Raw genomic sequence first — 16,300 nt, 5'->3', positions numbered from 1 at the left:
AACATGCAACAATTTAAAAGATTTGACTGAGTTACAGTTCATATAAGAAATAAATTCATCAGGCCCTAATCTATGGATTTCACATAACTGGGCAGTGGTGCAGCCATAGGCCCGGCAGCTAGGCCCACCCACTGGGGAGCCAGGCCCAGCCAATCAGAAGGAGTTTGTCCCCACAAAAGGGCTTTATTGCAGACAGAAATACTCACCACTCTTTCCCCCCTCAGATGATCTCGCAGGTGAAGAAGCCAGGTGTGGAGGTCCTGGTCTGGCGTGGTTACTCGTGGTCTGCGGTTGTGAGGCTGGTCAGACGTACTGCCAAAATATATAAAATTACATTGGAGACAGTTTATGGTAGAGCTGCTCAAAACTTGAGACATCTGTGGAATCGTGTTGTGTCCCCAGCACAAGGTGCATATGTGTATTGATCATGCTGTTTAATCAGCCTCTTGATATGCTACACCTGTCAGGTGGATGGATTATCTAGGCCAGGGCTGCCCAACCCTCTTCCTGGAGATCTGTCCTGTAGGTTTTCAGTCCAACCCTATATTTAGGTATCTCGTTAAGGTATTTTTGAGCAGCTAATTAGTAGAATCAGGTGTGTTAAATTAGGGTTGGACTGAAAACCCACAGGACTGTAGATCTCCAGGAAGAGGGTTGGGCAGCCCTGATCTAGGCAAAGGAGAAATGCTCACTAACAGGGATGTAAACAAATTTCTGCACAAAATTTGAAAGAAATAAGCTTTTTGTGTATATGGAAAATGTCTGGGATCTTTTATTTCAGCTCATGAAACCAACACTTTACATGTGTTTATATTTTTGTTCAGTGTACTACCTTTAAATATGTGAAAAAGAGGTGTCACAGGTTTTAATCTTGCCGAAGCATTTTTTGAGAAAGTACGTCGGCAAGGGTGGAGATCCCATCACTATCTGATGAAGCTTTGCCTCATCTACACATGGTATTAAAATGTCTTATTTTTCCTGGTCCATCTTATTTGAGTGTGATATTTTTAGATACATTCACTCCATAGAGCAGCAGGCTGGAAGGCCACCAATTCAGCTTTTAAAGGCATTTTCCTCTACGTCCACGGATACCGCATTTACGGTAATCTCTGCAGATTGTGACTCAATCAGAAATTACCTGTAAAATGTTGTGTGCTATAATACGGAATGGATTGAATCCCAGCCTTAAATGGTTGCATAATCCATATCTGTTTACATGAGACATCCAGCTAGACCGTGTGCCTGACTACAGGACGCATTACACATGTTAGCACCAGGTATAAACGGGTCTCTAGAGGTCAATCCACAGGGTTCAGTAATTGTGTTTTATTCACAATACATCAGTATCATACTTTACAATCTGGGTATTAGAAGCGCTCATTCTTCGATGTCAGCGATTGTTAACAGGTACAACAACAAATAAATTGTCTGGATGACTTGAGCACTGAATTAAGACAGTTGTCACATTCCACAGACAGATGGTAATATACAATCTGTTACACATTTCTCCCAGCAACACATCTAATTGTAAAATAAGTCTTTACAGTCAGTTTCAATATTCTTCTCTGAAGGACAGGAATCTATGGCTCAAATATTGGGATTGCCAACCATCATATCTGAGGAATAGCTGGGAGGAAAATATCACGTAACAAAATATCACGCAACAAAAAAAAGGTACAAAAAAAAATTTGGAACCCAAATCAAGATGACAAAAACTAAAATAGGAAGAAAAAAAAGAGGGCCAACAGTAACAACTGTATTGAACGGTCATCTAGGAAGTATGCACGCCATGGAAATGTGTACAATTATTACACCAGTCCCAATGTCAATAAGACTTCCTTTACAAAGCCCTAACCCATTCTTCAGATCTGGGGGTTCCACTCTGCTCATGGCACAGTCTTATAAATATCTCGGTCATCACACACAACATGAGTAAACACCGCTGGAGAGTCGGAGCAGCACACAAATCCACAGCTTGAGTCGTGTCCGTCTACTCCATTTTCAGGTCTCTGAGCAGGCCAAAGCCTCCCTGCTCTCCTCAAACAGTCCGTTGGTATTGAAGGGACTTGTCTGGGGTATAGATGGGCAGGCCTGAATGTGGAAAGGCCACCAGAGCAGTGTGTTGTTGTTGGGGGTAGTATCTGCAGCATGTAGAGCCAGGTCACATGTCTATGTAGGGCCTACAGTGACCTGACCAGTAGGACGGTTGGTTGGGGAGACGGGGAGTTAAACCAGGCAGTGACTGTAGTGTCTATAGGACCTACAGGTGACGACCGTGACGTCTCAGTGTTTCTCCAGCGCTCTGGTCAGCAGGTCGTTGAGGCGGGCGATCATGGGTCGGGGGTCGTCGTTGAGGCCCGCTGCGATCATGGCGTTGTCGTAGATCTTGAGGTCAAGGATCAGAAGGGGCACGGGTTAGAGACACATGCAAGACTGGTCTAATACCACCGTCTAAAGGCTTCATCTTAGTTTGACATCTAGGAGTCCGAACACAACAGCTATGAGAGTGAAACAGAATGCCATTAAGCTCAGAGAACTATGAATGTCCTGAAGGGCCTCATTTACAGAGAATCTAACTACCATGTTTTTAAATGCTGATAATGTTTGTGTCTCAACCAGTGTTGAGGGTAAATTCCATTTCAATTCAGTACAATTCAGGAAGTAAACTGAAATTACATTGTAAATGGAATGGCCTCAAACCCTGGTCCCAACTTAATATGGCTTCAGACCCCAAAGTGTAGGGAGTGTGACCCAGGATAGTGTGACCCAGGATAGTGTGACCCAGGATAGTGTGATCCAGGATAGTGTGATCCAGGATAGTGTGATCCAGGATAGTGTGATGAGTGTGATCCAGGATAGTGTGATCCAGGATAGTGTGATCCAGGATAGTGTGATCCAGGATAGTGTGATCCAGGATAGTGTGATCCAGGATAGTGTACTCTACCTGCTCCAGCAGCAGTTGTGCGAGTGCAGAGTCGGACTCCTTCAGTGAGTGCATCTTCTTGATGAGGTCATGACTACAGAGGAAAGGGAGAGCAGGAGACAAGCACAAATCAACACAATACTATTTTGACATTGAATACTGCGTTGTTGGGAAGGGCTTACAAGTTAAGCATTTCACTTGTGCATGTGACAAATAAAACTTGAAACTTATGGATTTGCACATATAAAACGCCTCGATTTAGAGATCCCTCTCCCCTCCATCCCTCCCCTCCCCCTCCTGTACCCAGCGTTGATCTCCAGGGTGGGCTGCAGTATCTGGGCCCTCTCCTCTGTGCTGCGGGCCATCTGCTGGGTACGCAGGAAGTGGCGTGCGGCACCCATCTCCAGCACCGTGATCATGGCCGGGTGGGTGTCCAGACGAGGGGTCACCTGGAGGTCAAAGGTGAAGAATGAGCAGTCACAGACAAACAAAGGAAACCTTACAAATGGACTGATTCTTACATACAGTACCAAAGTCCAGTTAGCCAGTAGTTACTGTATATATAGGCTGGATCAAATCAGTCACACAAGACCACGGAAGAGGCCCTGGACCGTTTCCCCCTGGGTTATAGTGATCATGGTAATGGTAGACTAGTTTAGACAGTGATGGTAGGGGTAACAGTACCCTGATGTTGGTGATTAGTGTAGATAGTGATGGTAGGGTAACAGTACCCTGATGTTGGTAGACTAGTGTAGATAGTGATGGTAGGGTAACAGTACCCTGATGTTGGTGATTAGTGTAGATAGTGATGGTAGGGTAACAGTACCCTGATGTTGGTGACTAGTGTAGATAGTGATGGTAGGGTAACAGTACCTTGATGTTGGTGACTAGTTTAGATAGTGATGGTAGGGTAACAGTACCCTGATGTTGGTGACTAGTGTAGATAGTGATGGTAGGGTAACAGTACCCTGATGTTGGTGACTAGTGTAGATAGTGATGGTAGGGTAACAGTACCCTGATGTTGGTGACTAGTGTAGATAGTGATGGTAGGGTAACATTACCCTGATGTTGGTGACTAGTTTAGATAGTGATGGTAGGGTAACAGTACCCTGATGTTGGTGACTAGTGTAGATAGTGATGGTAGGGTAACAGTACCCTGATGTTGGTGACTAGTGTAGATAGTGATGGTAGGGTAACAGTACCCTGATGTTGGTGACTAGTGTAGATAGTGATGGTAGGGTAACAGTACCTTGATGTTGGTGACTAGTTTAGATAGTGATGGTAGGGTAACAGTACCCTGATGTTGGTGACTAGTGTAGATAGTGATGGTAGGGTAACAGTACCCTGATGTTGGTGACTAGTGTAGATAGTGATGGTAGGGTAACAGTACCCTGATGTTGGTGACTAGTGTAGATAGTGATGGTAGGGTAACAGTACCCTGATGTTGGTGATTAGTGTAGATAGTGATGGTAGGGTAACAGTACCCTGATGTTGGTGACTAGTGTAGATAGTGATGGTAGGGTAACAGTACCTTGATGTTGGTGACTAGTGTAGATAGTGATGGTAGGGTAACAGTACCCTGATGTTGATGACTAGTTTAGACAGTGATGGTAGGGTAACAGTACCCTGATGTTGGTGACTAGTTTAGATAGTGATGGTAGGGTAACAGTACCCTGATGTTGGTGACTAGTGTAGATAGTGATGGTATGGTAACAGTACCCTGCTGTTGGTGACTAGTGTAGATAGTGATGGTAGGGTAACAGTACCTTGATGTTGGTGACTAGTGTAGATAGTGATGGTAGGGTAACAGTACCCTGATGTTGGTGACTAGTGTAGATAGTGATGGTAGGGTAACAGTACCTTGATGTTGGTGATTAGTGTAGATAGTGATGGTAGGCTAACAGTACCCTGATGTTGGTGACTAGTTTAGATAGTGATGGTAGGGTAACAGTACCCTGATGTTGGTGACTAGTGTAGATAGTGATGGTATGGTAACAGTACCCTGCTGTTGGTGACTAGTGTAGATAGTGATGGTAGGGTAACAGTACCCTGATGTTGGTGACTAGTTTAGATAGTGATGGTAGGGTAACAGTACCCTGATGTTGGTAACTAGTGTAGATAGTGATGGTAGGGTAACAGTACCTTGATGTTGGTGACTCTGTTTCCCAGATTGTTCCTCATCCAGGAGATCAGGTCCTCAGCCTGCTCCTCTGTCAGACGCTCAGAGGCTATAGACACAGGAGATAACACGGAGTTAGTTTTAGAGTACTTCATATTACTGTCTGAAGCTAGGTTAACTCCTAGATTAGCTCTGTGGTTGGAGGCTAAGGGGCACATTTCACTTAGTCTCCCATTAGTTAGGATTCCATCCAATTCCATCCAAAAATCTGCATAAAAACCTGCGCAATTTCCCACCATAGATATGTTTTCATCAAAGTCACTTGTTGGGGATAAAAGGCTGTGCGTGATGACGTGATGTACATAAAACACCTTTTGCATTTTTTACTGAATAAAAAAGACATGTTAAATGGGTTTCTATTGCATTTTCAACACTACTGCTGGTTTTCTCACAACATGTGTTAAATAGAGAGCGTGTCCACTCTGGTGTTGGCAGGGCGCTCCAGCCAGCAGCTGGCAGATACAGTGCTGGTATAGAATACATGAGATTATTATGGACAAAAGAGCTAAATTACTTTAGTCAAACGGCAGCCAAGCATCACCATGTCACCAGAATCAGACCCTGGATATTTACTGGAAAGGAGCATCAAGATCACTGTGCACTTTCACCACCCTGTCAAGTTCATCAGAACTTCCACCTGTAGCCTAATAAACGGCATGCTTTCCCCAGTCCTAGTGAGAGGACCACACAATACTTTCACATAAAAGCGTTAATTTTACAGACACATAATTAATTTTACAGACACAAAAATATCCCACATTGTCCATCATATTTTGTTGACATTTGGAAAGTTGACCGACAAATTAGCTGTTTCCCTCAGGCCTGTCATGACATTATCCGACGAACTTCCCTCGCATTAACAGGTTGGATGGAAACCTGGTTATTGATATCCATGCATGATCAGGTGAAAATGTGACATAAGTGGAACCAAGGATTTCCCTTCAAATGAATCTAACTTCACACAGCATTCAGTGAAATGGTCAGAGAGAGAGATGGGTCTTACCTGGCTTGCTGTCCTGGTACTTCTCTTCCTTGTAGTGGTCCACCACAATGTCTGTTTCCACAGAGATCAGCTTCTTCTTGTCAAACTCTCTGAGGTGCAGGAGGGTGAGCTCGTCAAACTGCTCATAGCAGAACAGCACCTGGAGACAAAGAAAACAAGAGAAAGAAGAAGTTAGACACTGACAACAATTACAGGGAGTAATGATGAAAACCTGCCCACCACTGATGAAGTGACAGACTCCCACCATCACTTCTGTCTTATATTCCCATCTGAAAAGTAGCCTGGTCCCAGATCTGCGGTCGTTGTTTGACATGACAATGCTCATAGGAGAGTTAGCAAGACAGCCTGCTACCAGATCTGTTGGCTATCTGAAAACATCTCACCTCCATGTCTTTCTGCTTCATAGCCTCAAAGTAGGGGGAGTGTTCAGCCAGGTGTCGGTTTGGGGCACACAGGTAGTAGATGTTACGTGTCCCGGCCTTCATACGGGAGCCGTACTCCTTTAGGTTGGTCTGCTGGCCCGCGGGTAGCGCCGAAGACTCAAACCTCAACAGCTTGCCGATGTCCTCCTGTACAAAGAGAGCGAGAGAGACAAAGGACAAGAGAAGACAGTGATAATGAGTGTGGTACATGACTGACATAATTCACATTTCTGATTCCTAGGACATAATCCTCTTGTTCCCTTCCCCCAAAAACCTACATGCATACTATTTTTTCATTCCTCCACCCCAGCTGTCCCCTGTCCCAGTCTCACCCTGACTCCCTGCTCTCCCCTGTCCCAACCCCCCAATCTCACCCTGACTCCCTGCTCTCCCCTGTCCCAACCCCCCAGTCTCACCCTGACTCCCTGCTCTCCCTTGTCCCAGCCCCACCCTGACGTCCTGCTCTCCCCTGTCCCAGCCCCCCAGTCTCACCCTGACTTCCTGCTCTCCCCTGTCCCAGCCCCCTAGTCTCACCCTGACATCCTGCTCCTGCGTGGTGACGATACCCTCCCTGATGAACAGGCCGTAGTCCTCAAAGAACTTGGCGTACTTCTCAGGTTCCTTCTTACTCTGGTCCATCAGGAACTTGATGATACGCTGCTGTAGCACGTCCCTCAGCTTCCTGTAGAGAGAGACAGAGAGAGACAGAGACAGAGAGAGAGATGGAAAGCATGAGAGGGAGAGAAACGGAGATCATCAGAGAATAAAAGGGAGTGAGAGAGCCGTGGATGTAAGGGAGCAGGAGTAGAAAGACGCTGTATTGAAAAGAGGGGTGATGTGTACTACAGACTAGACATAGCAGTGTCATTGTCTGGAAAGAGCTGATGTTGTAGTGCTCCAGTCTCACCTGATGAGGGTGCTCTCCTGCAGCAGCTCTCTGCTCAGGTTCAATGGGATATCCTCACTGTCCACCACACCTGTATACAAATACATAAACACACTGTTATACTGTAACACTAGCATTTACAATCAACACGGAAAGAGACAGACAAGGAAACACACCAGAGGGCAGATGTGAGGGGAAAGATCAAGGGAGACATTAAGATGGGCACAGCTGAGGAGGTACTGAGTAAAGACTGACCTCTAAGGAAGCGTAGCCACTTGGGCAGGATTTCAGTGGCCTTGGTCTGGATGAGAACCTTCCTGCTGTACAGAGCCACACTGGAGCCCATCTCTCTGCTCACGTCAAACATGGATGGCTTCTGCTCACACATTGACACACGGTAATATTACAGGCAGTCATGAACATACCGGGACGTCAACATTTACAACTGTGGTGTTCATTATGTCACAGAGCCTTGACCTCAGAAAGATCTCATTTAACATCACTTATTAGTTTCTCTTTTCCTCAACAAGTATCTTTGCTCCCTTCCTCTCCCCACTCCCACCCTTGGTGCCCAAGTGCCCCCTACCCCTCAGTGCCCCCTACCCCCACTCCCCAGCCCATCCTAGCCCTCTGCTCCCAACCCCCAAGATCCACCCTGCCCCCCCTCTCTCCTCACCACGTCTGGGACGTAGAAGATGGAGCGGATGTTGACGGGGGCGTCAGCGCGGTAGTGCAGTGTGTAACGGGGCTTGTCGTATGACTGAGCCACGTAACGGTAGAACTCCTCGTGCTGCCACTCACTGATGGACTTGGGTTCCATCATCCACAGGGCCTGGAGAGGGACGTTAATATACCGGATGGATACACTTACACACAGAGTATGCAGGTACACACATTCACTGCAGACAGGCAGGCAGACACACACTCCACTACAAAATAGGACTAATAACTGGGAATCAGTCCAACACAAGTTCAGAACCAATAAGTTGTCAGGGCCAATTAATGTATCAATCAGTTTGTCTCTTGACTTTGTTTCCCTTCCTGATAAGTTGATTCCCTCTATTAGAATCCATGTGGACGCCACTTAATCGATAAGTCCAGCAATTCAACTAATCCTTACTAACAACCCCATGAAGGACATTAAGCCATAACAATCAGAGTGGTCCAATGAAAAGCAATCGCTGTGGTCCATCTCAGCCCTGTAAGAAGTCGATAGAACCGGAAGAGTGGGCCAGGTGCTCACCTGGAGAGTGTTGAGTCGTCGTCCGTTCAGGAAGATGGGGAAACTGACAAAGTTGCTGTATTTGGTCACCACCTCTGCAACAACATATGACATCTGTTAGTCCTGCCTGGACAAGCAGCAAGCCTCCAAGGCTTACACAGACTCTGACATGAATCTTATAGGAACGATTACGCATGTTGAATGTCTACTATGCATGTGGAATGTCTATAAAAGACAGTACAGTTATCAAAGGGGTCTTGTATGATCCATACCTTTGACTCTGTCCTCAGCAGAGAACTCCTTGCAGTCATCCTTGAGGTGCAGCACTATCTTAGTGCCTGGTCTGACCCCACTTGCCTCAGCTATCTCAAACACTCCAGACCTGGGGATCACAGAGATCACACACTGTGGTCCGTATCTTTTACATGAAACATATTCTAATGTGTTACTAAGACATACCTCGCTATCACGCCCTATTCTCACACAATCCATCCACCTACCTCTCCATCCCTTCTCTCTCCCTCTTCATCCTCCTCTTTCTCACCATCCCTTCCTCTTTTCACACTGATCAAATTCCTCCCCTCTCCATCCCTCCCTCCTCTCCTACCCATCAGAGGACCACTTGTATCCGGGGCTGCTGGGCTCGGCTGACTGGGAGTAGACGTCCACACGGTCAGCCACCATGAAGGCAGAGTAGAAGCCCACGCCAAACTGACCAATGATGGAGCTGCTGGCCTCCGCCTGGCTCTGCAGGGCATCCAGGAAAGCCTAGGAAGGAGGGATGGGGGATAGAAAGAGAGGAAGCAGGGGTAAAATGTGAATTGAATGGAAAAGAGACACCAACAAAAGTGAGCAAATTGATGAAACGAGAAAGCTTAGGCCCTGACATTGTAATTGAATGAGATTGTAGATAATGATCAATTTGGGGCGGGACGATACCAGTATGTCGTTATAGAGATGGTGACCACTCGTTAATAACGTGGCAAAGAAACAATCCACAAATTGTATTTAATTTCTTTATGAAAACAGCCCTACTGTTGGAAACAAACATCATTACGCTGTCATCCAGAGTCATGTCATTATTTTCCAAGCTAAGGCACAATAATTTACATACAGCATGTTTTTAAAAGGACCAAAGAGTTGCCTGCTTCGTGTTTTCATTTTTGCCATGGAAAGAATATTGTGATACTGGTATTGTCACAGCCCTATAATAGATATTTTGAATATTCCTCAAGTCATTGGAATTAAAACATTTAAAAAATGGGAAGGCAGATAATGGGGAAATGTAAGAGATGTAACAAAGGGAGCTAGGTTTACCTTGGATCCAGAGCGAGCGATAGTCCCCAGGTTGGCCACCAGCTCCTCTTGGTTCATCCCAACTCCTGTGTCCTAAAAGAGGATGATAAATAGTCTGCTGTTAAGCCATCACCAAGAGCAAAGGACCATTTGGTAGTACATTCCTCCCTATCTTTGGAACTACAGCCAGCTGTCAGAACTACAGCCAGCAAGTTTTATAACTGTGCAAGTTCTGTTTCATCCACCAGGTGGCAGACTGATTCAGTGCTATACAGAACTTTGAAATGATGAATAGCAAGACCTAACAGTGATTGTGCATTTTAATTCCATCAAATTAGCATTTCACGATGATTCATGACTAAAATAATTCTAAGAAAGAATGAGATCAATTTTTTTATAAACTCTTAAAAGCATGTTACCAGTTACCACAGCCACCCTACTCCCTCGTCCTGGTTTTTGCGTACCTGGATGGTGAAGGTGCCCTTGGCCTGGTCCGTCTGTAGGTGGATCTCCATGGGGGCTGTGTCTCCCCCTCCCGTCATCAGCTGGTGGCGCAGCTTCTCCAGGGCGTCACTGCCATTGGAGATCAGCTCACGGATGAACACCTGAGCAATGGGCCAGGATGGAAAAGGTTAAAAACACAGATTATCTTAGCGTAAGGTTCCTGAAATACCTAGCTAGATACGGCAAGCACATTATCACTGGTCCATCAGTTAGTCATTTATATACATTCAATCAGTTCTCAAGTTGCTGTACCCGGTCAGGCCATCACTCACCTCCTTCTCAGAGTACAGAGATCTAGCAACAATGTCCAAGAGTTTCTTGGTCTCAGCCTGGAACTCATGCTTGGAAAAGGTGCCTGGACAAATCAGATTGAAAACTGTTAGCATGCTAAGCTAAGGAAGTTAAGGACACAGGATGTGGATTAAAGTGTATCATAAGCTACACATAAAACTATCCAGTGTCCATTCATGTTGCCAAAGCATAATACTATGACAATCACTGGCTAGTGATGTTGAAGTTTCAATTGTTATAGCACAAAACTGAGAATGTTAGCTAACAACAGGTCTGAGGTCAGAAAACATATCACCTTGGACATTCTCTGAGTCTTGGATGATTGTGTGCAGGGGTTCTTCTTCAGGTGCTTTATCCTCTGCTTCTTGAATATTCTTTACTTCTTCAACTTTCTCCGTCGCAGGAGCTTTCTCAGCTTCTAGAACCTTATCTGTATCCAGAGGGACTCTCTCAGCTTCCTTGGTGCTGTAGTAGGAACACTGGGTGAGACCGAGGCCTGGGTGGCTGGGGTTCCACATGCCGCTTCTGGACCATTGTTTCTGCTGCTGCCTGACATGGGCATCTGTTGACAGGAGGGGATAGGTGGGGTGAGGTCATGCAATCATCATATTGAATATTCAAACGCATTGAGTGTCAGTGGTCATGGTTCGCTTTTAGAACGTCCTTGCCTTGGATTTATCTGATGCAACATGAATGCAAGTTTACAATGAAGTTGTAGGTTAGGTCAAGGATACATCCTTGGTAAAGATACTGGTCGTCTGTGCTGCGGTACGGGGCAGACATGCAACTGTCCCCATATGTATATACAATGGTCCGGTCACATTTGTAACGTTAATTCATTCACCAGATGCCAAATATCAAAATAAGCTACCTAGCTCAAACAAAAATAGTTGGATGGCTAGTTAGACACATTTGTCAATAAACACCGCATTCCACAGTCGTCGACACGTTCATGTTGCATATGACAGGGAGTGATCTTGTGTAATATAACGTTAGGCTAAGCATGCTAACGTTAGTTGAATCATATAACGGCAGTGCTTTAGCTAGCCAACTAACGTTAGCGAGCGGCTTACCTTCACTGAATGGTCCTACAGTCCTACTACCCAATCCTCGTCCAGAAGACAGGAGCCTGGAGTTGGCCCTTTGAGAAGAACCCAAAGCGAATTTGAACAATTTTAGGCACCGAGACATCTTTGACAGAGCAAGGGGTCGTTTGACCTATTCAACACACGCTAAACAGAAGTGCGACAACTGCAAGCACAAGTAGGACCTCTTACAGTCGCACAAAGATTACGTAATTCAAGCTACTAACATATTGCCTGCGTAGAGAGATGTGAGAAATAAATGAAAATAAGGGCATTAGACAGAAGACTTTGGTGCAAATGACAAACCCCATTCCCAGCATAAGCTACATTTGCATTAAGACAAATCTACAAGACAGGAAAAGGTATACATGTTTAAAGTTGTCAATTCCAAACGTCCCAATATTTACCTTTGATTGAAGGTCATTGTTGTGTATACTGTTATGGGTTAACTGTGCAGCAATCAATTATTTTACAGTATGTCTGCAACCACCAATATGGCACGTTTTGCTGTAAGTAATCAAGTCATCTTTTGGTAAACTATTACATGATGCTGAAGTACAGGAAGTTGCACCATCGCCATGCACACAATACATGTAAAATATACAAAAACCATTGTTGTCTGTTTGCACACAGTTTATTTAACAATATGGTATATAAGTACGAAATGAGTCATTTTTAACCAGTTTGTACAGTGATTCATTCTTCTTTTTCTGCATATTTACATTGTCAACCTGCATGATTTACAACAGTGAACAGTTTCACCTCAATTCAAGTTTAATGCAAGAGGAAAAAAGATGCACAGAACGCTCTCCAATCACAAATCAGCAAGCAGGCCAAAAGGTATACCCTCGCCACAGTTAAGCTCGGGGGGGGGGGGGGGGGAAACCAAAACTTCAGATTGAAGGATAAACAAAGCAACAAAGATGTCCAACATCTGGAGGACAGAAATACTGGTTCCAAGCCAGTAGAAAACGAACATTCTGGCAGCTGTGGATGAAGGAGCATTTGTGAGAGTCAGTTGTTCACCTCAACATGGTGTTTGGGTGTGCGATAGTTCCTAGCTCTATACAAATACGTTAATACCCCACAAGGACTCTTCTGCAGTACGGAAAGAAAATAAGTCTCACCTAAAGGCATGTGCCCTTTTTGAAAAAATGGTACATTAGAATAATAAATTAGCCAGGAATGAAGAGGGAGCAAAGATGCAAAACCTGGCACAAAAAATTCAGACAAAATTATTTTACAATCTTCAACACAAAAACGCTATGATTTTTTTTGCAAAGGTACAAAATAAAAACATTGAAAAATTAAATGAAAGACTTGTTTTGAAGAGGTGTCATTTAAAAAAGTCCATACCAGAGACATAAAAAAAAAACACAAATTAAAGAAAATTATTTTCATGGCTGGTCTGAACCCCAAAATATGTGTCCCCCTCCCATTCTCCTCTTTAACAGCAATAATTATTCAAATCCCTCCGTTTTGTTGGAAGAAATAGCAGTCCCTTGGTTTAAGTAAAGGTTCACAGTCCTTAGGCCTCATCTCTTTACATAGCAGTCAGTACAAAAAGTTATTTGTGGAAAACCGAGAAACCAAACAAGTCTCGTCACAAAATGCTACAATCCTTCAACAAACTTCTCGAGTGTGTCTCCTGTGGTGTCGCCCACCATATTCAAGTCATTGCTAAGCCTGCCACGGCTGGGCGTGTTAAGCTGCGGGAGCATGGCGCTCTGCTCGGGCGTGCCCATGTGTCCCTGGTCCATGGAGCCTGGCATGAGGCCGCCCAGACTGGGGTGGGGTGAGCCGGAGTGGAGGTTGGCGTGCTGGGGTGAGGGATGGGGCTGTATCCGGGGGGAGGGGCTGGAATGTGGGGTCTGCTGTGAGGGAGGGTGGGGCGACTGCACCGGGGCTGGAGACCTAACCTGGTTGCCCAGGGCGTTGCCCATTGCCTGGCCATGCAGGTGAGCTCCTCCCTGGGGCTGTCCTTGGAGCATGTGGGGCTGGGGGCTCATGGAGTTGGCCTGGGCTGGAGAGCCCATCTGCTGCTTCAGCATCTGCTGTTGCTGCTGGAGCATCCTCTGCTGGAGGAGGTTTTGGGTCTGGGGCCCGTCCATGCCCATGCCGGGCTGCCCCATCTGGGCCATGGGGGGGAGCTGCATGGCCCTCTGCTGCTGCATGCGGAGCTGGGAGTAGCTGGCTGCTCCTCCCTGCTGCTGGGGGAACTGGCCTGGAAGGCCCTGGGGCATGGCTCCTTGCTGCTGTTGCTGCTGTTGTTGTTGTTGCTGTTGCTGCTGCTGCTGCTGCATCTGTTGCATCCGGAGCAGCTGCCTGCGGTAGAGCTGGGGGTTGCCGTTGTGTGCGGCGGCGTTCATCAGCTGTTGTCCCTGTGGGCCCATGGCGGCCATACCCTGGGGGCCACCAACCTGCTGAGGGCCAGGCTGCTGCTGAGGGCCAGGCTGCTGCTGCTGCTGGGGGGGCATGCCCACCCCCGGCCTCTGCTGCACCGCCCCAGCCTGCATGGCAGCAGCCATTGCCTGCATCCCAGCCTGGCCTCCCAGGATCGCCTGGGGGTTCTGCTGTTGTTGTTGTGGGTTCTGCTGCTGCTGCTGGCCCGGTAGTTGGCTTGCCTGGTACTTGGCCGTGCGCTGCTTGATGAAGGCGGCCATGAGGTGGGGGTTGGACTTGAGGATGTTGAGCACCTGCTGCTGCTGCTGGGGAGAGCTGGGCGACTTGAGGGTCCTCAGGAGGTCCTGCAGGGCATTGGGGGCGATATTTCCCGGGATGCCCCGGGGCATGCCCCCTTGTTGCTGGGACGTCATGCCCTGCTGCTGAGGGGGACCCTGGGGGGGCATGTGGACCCCACCAGGCATCTGAAGACCGGGCTGCTGCTGCATCATGGGCCGCTGCTGCATCAACTGAGTGGAGTTTCCCTGAGCCTGTTGGGGGGCCATGGGGCCACCTTGCTGGGGTAGGCCTTGCTGCTGTTGTTGGACCGCTTGGGGGTTCTGGAGGGGGTTCTGCTGCATCCCCCCCTGGGGGCCCCACTGGCCCTGCTGCATCACTTGGGGGCCCCGGGGCCCCATCATCTGCTGCATCTGCCCTGGCCCCATCTGGCCTTGCATAGGCCCCACCATGCGGGGGTGGTTCATGGGCACACCATTGGGCATGTTCATGTTGTAGTTCTGTTGCTGCTGCTGCTGCTGCTGCTTGGCCTTGGCCACCATCTCTATGTGCCGGGCCATCTTCAGAGCGGCCAGCGGGGGCGGTTGTTGTTGTTGTGGAATCTGTTGTTGTTGTTGGGGGGGCATGTTGGGTATGTTGGGCAGGGGCGACTGCACCTGATGTAGAGGGGAAGACTGGGGCCCCGGCTTTCCCCCTTGTGGAACCGGCGTTGGCGGCTGGCTGGTGCGCCCGTTGTTGGGAAAGCCGGGTTGTTGTTGGGCCATGCCGGCTGTTACGTTGGGGGGCGGCTGCTGCTGGGGCTGGCTGATGGGTAAGGAGGCCTGGGGGGTGTGGGTGGGCGTGCTGGGGGTCTGTCCGCCCGAGGTGGGGGTGCCGGGGGTTGCTGAGGTAGGTGGCGACGGCAGGCTCTGAGGTGCCATTCCCCGCCCGGCCATAGTGGCCATTCTTCTCCTCATCATCTGAGCCTGTTGTAAGCGGTGCTGGAGCTGCTGCTGCCTCAGCTTGTGCTTGATGTTCAGACAGAAGGGCACAGGACACTTGTTCTCCTGGCAGTGTTTGGCGTGGTAGCAGCACAGGGCGATGAGCTGTTTGCACACGGGGCAGCCACCGTTGGTCTTGCGCTTGCAACCTTTGGTGTGCTGCACCACGCGCTTCATCTTCTGGCAGGAGGGCAGCGAGCAGTTGGCGTTGCGGCACTGACAGGCGTGGACCAGGGACTGGATGCAGCGTTGGATGGAGAGGCGACGGGATTCTTGGGGACTCTGGGAGGCCTCGCCCCCGGCACCACCCGCGCCGTTGCTGTCGTCGTCCAGCCCGAGGCCCCACTTAACCATCTTGTGCTCGTGGCCCTTGGCAGCGTAGCAGTTGATGCATAGGTCAAAGTCCTGCGAGAGAGAAAACACCACATATCACGGTTACACTCATAATAATGTTTCTATGGTTACACACTCCCAGCCCCGCACACATTTACATTTAAGTCATTTAGCAGACGCTCTTATCCAGAGCGACTTACAAATTGGAAAGTTCATACATATTCATCCTGGTCCCCCCGTGGGGAATGAACCCACAACCCTGGCGTTGCAAGCGCCATGCTCTACCAACTGAGCCACACGGGACCACATACCTGCACCAACTTGTTACAAATGTGATGACGTTTAATCACAAAATGTATGTAAGGTCCAGCGCTGTCAAAAATGTGATATTCCTGTGTTTTATGTATTTCCACATTATGAGGTTGGAATAATACTGTGAAATTTTGAAAATTAGGATAACGCCCCTTTTAGTGCAATAGCTGTATGAAAAGACCGCC

At 47.6% G+C, this 16,300-nt stretch overlaps 2 protein-coding genes across 2 annotated transcripts in view; both read right to left on the bottom strand.

Moving 5' to 3' along the window:
• Positions 1 to 1,304: 1,304 nt before the first annotated feature.
• On the bottom strand, positions 1,305 to 11,981 carry trap1 (TNF receptor-associated protein 1). The gene is made up of 18 exons (XM_071411950.1): positions 11,800 to 11,981; positions 11,022 to 11,288; positions 10,708 to 10,790; positions 10,396 to 10,536; positions 9,953 to 10,024; positions 9,243 to 9,403; positions 8,908 to 9,017; positions 8,657 to 8,730; positions 8,090 to 8,245; positions 7,669 to 7,789; positions 7,435 to 7,504; positions 7,062 to 7,209; positions 6,489 to 6,674; positions 6,106 to 6,244; positions 5,066 to 5,151; positions 3,227 to 3,372; positions 2,945 to 3,017; positions 1,305 to 2,385 (listed from the first exon to the last, which is right to left on the bottom strand). Exons 1-18 carry the CDS (start codon positions 11,915 to 11,917, stop codon positions 2,284 to 2,286), a joined length of 2,253 nt encoding a protein of 750 aa, XP_071268051.1. The 5' UTR covers positions 11,918 to 11,981; the 3' UTR covers positions 1,305 to 2,283.
• Positions 11,982 to 12,426: 445 nt separating this feature from the next.
• Positions 12,427 to 16,300, bottom strand: part of crebbpb (CREB binding protein b) — a 75,475-nt gene continuing 71,601 nt past the window's right edge. Inside the window, exon 32 of the mRNA XM_071412173.1 lies at positions 12,427 to 15,875. Within this exon, the coding sequence (XP_071268274.1) occupies positions 13,425 to 15,875 (2,451 nt within the window). The 3' untranslated portion in view covers positions 12,427 to 13,424. The remainder of the gene's footprint in view (positions 15,876 to 16,300) is intronic.

The sequence above is a fragment of the Salvelinus alpinus genome, chromosome 1 (genome assembly GCF_045679555.1).
Source record: "Salvelinus alpinus chromosome 1, SLU_Salpinus.1, whole genome shotgun sequence".
Taxonomy (NCBI): Eukaryota; Metazoa; Chordata; class Actinopteri; order Salmoniformes; family Salmonidae; genus Salvelinus; species Salvelinus alpinus.
Note: the sequence above shows the minus strand (reverse complement) of the source record. Positions and strands in the feature narration are given on the sequence as shown.

Bases quoted from the DNA above. Each gene is read 5' to 3' on its own strand.
- trap1 (XM_071411950.1), bottom strand. From the start codon at position 11,917: ATGTCTCGGTGCCTAAAATTGTTCAAATTCGCTTTGGGTTCTTCTCAA. The intron at 8,246-8,656 runs GTGAGCACCTGG...GTCCCTCTCCAG, and splicing joins GACGACTCAACACTCTCCAG to GCCCTGTGGATGATGGAACC. The intron at 7,210-7,434 runs GTGAGACTGGAG...CTCTCTCTACAG, and splicing joins CAGGAGAGCACCCTCATCAG to GAAGCTGAGGGACGTGCTAC.